This window comes from Limulus polyphemus, unplaced genomic scaffold (genome assembly GCF_000517525.1).
Source record: "Limulus polyphemus unplaced genomic scaffold, Limulus_polyphemus-2.1.2 Scaffold7020, whole genome shotgun sequence".
Lineage (NCBI taxonomy): Eukaryota > Metazoa > Arthropoda > Merostomata > Xiphosura > Limulidae > Limulus > Limulus polyphemus.
In genome coordinates this window covers 11,625-18,110 of record NW_013672630.1, presented here as the reverse complement: position 1 = coordinate 18,110, position 6,486 = coordinate 11,625, and the positions used below count along the sequence as shown (strand labels likewise).

Below are 6,486 nucleotides of genomic sequence, written 5' to 3'. Positions count from 1 at the left end.
GACTGAACAAAGATGACATTATTACGGTAATGTTTTAGAGGACCTTCAGGTTGAACAAAGATGACATTATTACGGTAATGTTTTATAGAACCTTCAGTACTGAACAAAGATGACATTATTACGGTAATGTTTTAGAGGACCTTCAGGTTGAACAAAGATGTCAATATTACGGTAATGTTTTAGAGGACCTTCAAGTTGAACAAAGATGTCATTATTACGATAATGTTTTAGAGGACCTTCAGGTTGAACAAAGATGACATTATTACGGTAATGTTTTAGAGGACCTTCAGGTTGAACAAAGATGACATTATTATGGTAATGCTTTAGAGGCTTTTTTCAAAATTAATTTAATGTCTCCTTCATAAAGACGGCTTAGTGATTAGGGCAGTCGACTCGCAGGCTCGAATCCCGTCACCGAACATGCTCGCCCTTTCAGCGTTATTATGTGGCAGTCAATCTCACGTTCTTTGGAAAGAGTGGCCCAAGAATTGGCTGTGGGTTGGGTGTTGTTGACTAGCTGCCTTCCCTCTATCAATTCATAATTAGGGACAGCTAAGGGTAGAAATTCAACAAACAAACAAACCTTAACAAAATTATTGTTTTAACTCTTTCGATCTCGAAGAGTTTATGCCACTATATTTATATTACCTTGTTGTACCTTTTCTTGTATAAGTTGCATATCACACATTCTCTACGCATACTGTTTCAGAATGGTGATAATAGAAGACTTAGATTCTGAAAAGTTCGAAATAAATATTTTTGCAACTATTACTGTTTTGTTCCTGTTTTCATGAAAATTAACTATTCTAACATAAAATCTTGTAGCATTTCTAAATAATTACAAACCAAGTGCTTTTTGATCATATTTCAACTTGCATTTTGTATGTGTTCAGCTTATACTAATTGCAAACTGTGTGTTTATCTGATACCAGTTACAATCTGTGTGTGTTTATTTGATACCAGTTACAACTTTTGTGTGTTTATCTGATACCAGTTACAGCCTCTGTGTGTTTATCTGATACCAGTTACAATCTGTTGTGTTTATCTGATATCAGTTACAATCTGTGTAGTCCACCACCAGCTCAGCAATAAGTTTGAAGGTTTATAACGCTAAAAATCGGATTTCGGTACTTGTGGTGGGCACAGCACAGATAGCCCATTTGTAGCTTTGTGCTTAAGAATAAAACAAACAAACAAATAACCTGCGTGTGTTGGTATGATACCAATAACAATCTGTGTGTGTTTATCTGATACCAGTTACAACCTGTGTGTGTTTATCTGATACCAGTTACAATCTGTGTGTGTTTATCTGATACCAGTTACAACCTGTGTGTGTTTATCTGAAACCAAATACAATCTGTGTGTGTTTATCTGATACCAGTTACAACCTGCGTGTGTTGATATGATACCAGTAACAATCTGTGTGTGTTTATCTGATACCAGTTACAATCTGTGTGTGTTTATCTGATACCAGTTACAACCTGTGTGTGTTTATCTGATACCAGTTACAACCTGCGTGTGTTGATATGATACCAGTAACAATCTGTGTGTGTTTATCTGATACCAGTTACAACCTGCGTGTGTTGATATGATACCAGTAACAATCTGTGTGTGTTTATCTGATACCAGTTACAACCTGTGTGTGTTTATCTGATACCAGTTACAACCTGCGTGTGTTGATATGATACCAGTAACAATCTGTGTGTGTTTATCTGATACCAGTTACAACCTGTGTGTGTTTATCTGAAACCAAATACAATCTATGTGTATGTGCAGCTGATATCAATCACAAGATTATTAAAAATTGTTCATTTAAAAAGAGAAAAAAGGGATCTTTAAAAACTTACAGAAACAAGATAGGTAGCTTAAAGTGAAAATGCAATCGCAAAAAATTAAACAAACAAGCTTAAGGTTTGAGACACAGCGTTGACATATTATTATCTCAAGCTACAAATCCCTGTTTTTATCCTACAACATTTAGACATGTTCAAGGGCTATTTGCACTAGTCGTTCATAATTATGAAGTGATATATTAAATAACTAGAAGGAAAGCAACAAGTCTACACCCCCACATCATTGCCAACTCTTGGCCTACTAACAATTAGTGAGATTGACAGTCACATTATACGTCCCCACGGCTGATAGGGTGAAAATGTTTGGCGATGGGTTTCGATCTCGCGACCACCAAATTGAAAGTATAGCGCCAGTAGAACACTACTTCGCATAATACATTCATCTTACAAGTTAAGTGAAGCTTAAGCCTTTAAACTTAGCAGGGCGTTAGTTTTGTATGGTGAACATACACACGTGATGGTGGTCTCACGTTATTCCTTTGGGAGTTTCCTATTCGTCCGATGACAACACAGATTTATCCGTTTCAAGGCTAGGATGAAATCACCTAGTATTTCAGTGACTCCTTAGCAGTTACTTAAGTTATTTTTTGTTTATTTTTCACAGTAAGTCTTCACGTAAACAAAAAACAGCTAATTCGATGACATTGTATTAGTATATACATATATCTGAAATAAATTTGAGCTTTTATTTCACAACATTTATTAGTTTCTAGAATACAGACTGTACAACAACTTGACACACTTTCTACAACAACTTGAACCAATTTTAGGATGGCAAAATGCCAGCATCTTGAGCTCTCGTGTCACCTGGCATTTCCAAAATAGTCTGGATAGGTGCTTTGGCTGAACTGAACAAAAGGGGTCTTAGCGTTGTTTAAGAAATAAAGTTCTTATCTACTGAAGAATAGAGTAAAAAAAAACATTCAAAGATAGCATTTCTTCTCGTCGTCGTCTCTAGGACTAAGAAGTTAATTTGCGAGGAATCATTTTAAGCTTTTTTTGCAAACTGTGTTTACGAATCAACCGTTTCAGTTTGGTCAGAATCATTAAAAGTCAGTTACAGCCTAGTCTTTATTATATATGTAGTTACTTAGGTAGCTCCATCAACGGCACTGTCAGGTTGTAGTGACATTCTAATTAGACTGTCATTTGTAATCCTTATATCTCGCTGGGGAAGTTTTAATGGTCGTTATGTAAGTATTTCTTCAATTGACAGTTTTAAACCTCTTATAATAGCTGCTGTCTCTAACATGATTTTTTTGCTATGTTGACTGATGCGCATAAGCCGTTTTTTTGTGATATCGTAGCGAGTAATAAAATATTTTCTTAATTCACATTTTCGAAATAAGGACAATCAATTTCTGATTGTGAACTTTTATATTTTTACAACTGACCAGCTCGTAATGTCTTAAAACATTAGTGACAATATAATTACAACCTTTGTTTTACTCTGACTCTAACTTCAGATTATAACCAAAATAGTCTTTATAGATGACCAGTTTTCAGCTGCATGTTCAAAATAACTAGTTATTTCGAACAAAAATAATCTTATATAACTACAACACGCAAGTATTTACTTATAAATGTTGCATATAAATGACAATAAATCGTAACCAAATTTATCATTCTTTGTATTCACACACACACACACATACATATGTTGGTCATCTAACCACAAAAACCTTTACAACTGGGTCAAAGTTAGCTCTTCTTTCTTAACGAATTTGATGTAATTTATGCTTTACCTAGAGTGTATAAAGAAGTTATTTCGAAACTACGAGTTAAAGGTGCTACAGACGTGTGTGTATTGCTTGAATAATATTCCTTTTGATTTTAATGTTAATTCAAATTTGAATATTGTAGACATTTCGTCTATTTTACAATTTGAGTACGGATTTGTTTATCGTAGACTATTCTGGAGCCTGATGTCTGTTGTACATTTTGTGGCCATTCTTGTTTTCAATGTCTCACACAATTTGAGTACGGATTTGTTTATCGTAGACTATTCTGGAGCCTGATGTCTGTTGTACATTTTGTGGCCATTCTTGTTTTCAATGTCTCACACAATTTGAGTACGGATTTGTTTATCGTAGACTATTCTGGAGCCTGATGTCTGTTGTACATTTTGTGGCCATTCTTGTTTTCAATGTCTCACACATTCTTTCTATGTATTCATTGTCTTTAACTATAAGTTCTTCCTGCGGGATGATTGTTATTGTATTTCTTAATAGCTATTATCGTAGGTGTTTCTAGAGAAGAACTACCTGTACCATCATAACGTTTAGATATACCTTATCAAAAGAAGAAGAAAAAAAGGCCTCCCATACCATTTTTTCTACTTCGAATGTTCGTAAAGCTAAGAAAAATAATGCTTGTGTATGTGAAATGAGCTTGAAGCGTGTATGAAATTTATTATTTAACACGCACTACATCGCTAAAGCTTCAACAACAAGGTCCATGCAGAACTGAGAACATTTGTTTCAGGGCTCAGTTTATAAATCAGGCACGAAATCAATGTTCTCCAGTCCTTCTTGCACCTTGTTGTTGAAGTTTATTACATAAATATATAGCTTTCCGACCATTAACGAAAGTATGTTTTTTTATTGTTTGTTTGTTTGGAATTAAGCACAAAGCTACACAACGGGCTATCTGTGCTCTGCCCACCATGGGTAGCGAAACCCGGTTTCTAGCATTGTAAGTCCGCAGACATACCGCTGTGCCACTGGGGGAGGGGCGTTTTGTTTTGAAGCAAAAAGCTACACAATGGGCTATCTGTGCTGTGCCCATCACAGTATTTAGCAAGATGGGCCTTCAGATCTATTGATGGACCACTCGGGGGCATTAATGGAAGTAATCCTGTTTATTTCCTGATGTTACACACTCTCCCCCCCCCCAAAAAAAGTTGTATATTCAAACATATCAATCGTATTAATAATCAATAGATACGATAGACAACATAACTTGGTCATCTTTTCAAAATAATGTTAAGAAAATGGTGTTATTTTTTAGTCTAAACGTTATGTCAAATTCTCTCAAACACGACATGCACATAGTGTGTTTTTTGTTGTTGTTATTACAAACCCAAAGACAGTTCTTGCTCGAGTGGAAATGAGCAACAAGTCTGAACTGATTTTTCTATCTAATCTTATTAACTTACAGTTTTATATACAAATCATTGCTTTTTTTGTCCGCACCTTTATTTACTTTCTTCTCCTACTATTTTTCTTACTTTTTTATTAGGTTTGCTCGTCACACTTCTTTTGCTTTCTTTTCGCCATTATCCCGCAGAGGTGCACATACATAATGAATGCAGTAAGTGGGGTCCTAATCACTGCCATGATGGAGTATTTGTATAATTATTTAATTTGCTTGTGAACAATGTCTTAGCTTTATTAACTGATCTCACTCTGCGAACTGAGTTGAACAGTTGTCAAGTGTGGGTCACTAAGTTATAGTATTTTAGAGTTTAATGGCTTTTAAATAATATGTAAGATATTTTTGTCAAATGGTTAAGTCACTAATCAGAGTGGAGAGATTGATTATATGTAAATCGAAAGAAATGCAATAATAAATACTTCTCATATTTCCAAGCTTTTGAATCTACTGCCAAAAATGTACACAATCTCCGAGAAAACCGTGAATAAATAAATAAACATTTATATATATAATGAGAATGTTCTATTTCGGTGGAAAAAAAGCAACTTACAGCATGTCAGAAATGAGATCAGCCCGTTTAAAGTTTTCATACGTAGATATTAATATCCATACGCACAGCGAAGTAACTGTGCTTGTAGTATTAAATAGTCAGTGCTTAGCACGTTATTTAGACGTTATAGAGATGTATATATATAGAAAAAAAACACTTCTGTTATAACCACTTTTGTTGGATATTCTATTAATAATGTCCCGACTTACTTCCAGGCTGTTCTATTGAGGTTTACTGCAGAACTCATATGTGTGGTTATTCCATTCCTAACAACACGAGAAATTATCAGCAACTTTTAAACAAAAGTAAGTTAACTACTTGAACAAGAGCTAAAAGCAATAACTTATGAAGTTAATGAAGCCCACTTTGTAGAATTGATTAGTATGCAAGAAAATAAAAAAATCTACAGTGAATAGAATACACTGAAACATCTGTTTATAATATTTTCAGCCATAGTGTTTACATTCATAACGCTTTATCCCCATAGCTTTACTTACTCTTATAAATCTACCCTTTAATCACATTGTGCAAGGAACTACAAAGCTCTTGTTATATTTACTTCCTCACATGTCTCATTCCTTGCCGTCATCCTTTTTGTCTACACCATGGACTCCATTGAAGCAAAGGTATACTAGTACTTTTACCCAAGCATTTCGTTCACAGTCTTTAACATGCTGTTGAAAGATTTATCTTCCACCCCTGGCAATAGATCTTTTACAACCACACCAGTCCGTCACCCACTTGCTGTGTGTTGGTCACTAGTCACTCAGCGGCTACTCAACGGTGCAGGATGATCAATTTCTATAACATATCGCTTACGTCTACAAGATTTACAGCATCTTGCCAATTTCTGTCTTGGAGTACGTACACATGGTAACAAAACAAAACTATTATAAACCCAAATATTTGGGAATATATATAAAATTG

General features: G+C 34.8%; 1 protein-coding gene across 3 annotated transcripts in view; it reads left to right on the top strand.

Moving 5' to 3' along the window:
- LOC106474279 (probable transmembrane ascorbate ferrireductase 2) overlaps positions 1 to 6,486 on the top strand; it is a 26,443-nt gene that overhangs the window by 8,865 nt on the left and 11,092 nt on the right. Inside the window, exon 1 of one of the 3 annotated variants that reach the window (XM_022402612.1) lies at positions 3,021 to 3,046. The exons of the other annotated variants lie outside the window; for them this stretch is intronic. Within the exon in view, the coding sequence (XP_022258320.1) occupies positions 3,036 to 3,046 (11 nt within the window). The 5' untranslated portion in view covers positions 3,021 to 3,035. Of the gene's footprint in view, positions 1 to 3,020; positions 3,047 to 6,486 lie in introns of those variants that run through there. 3 annotated transcript variants of the gene reach the window in all.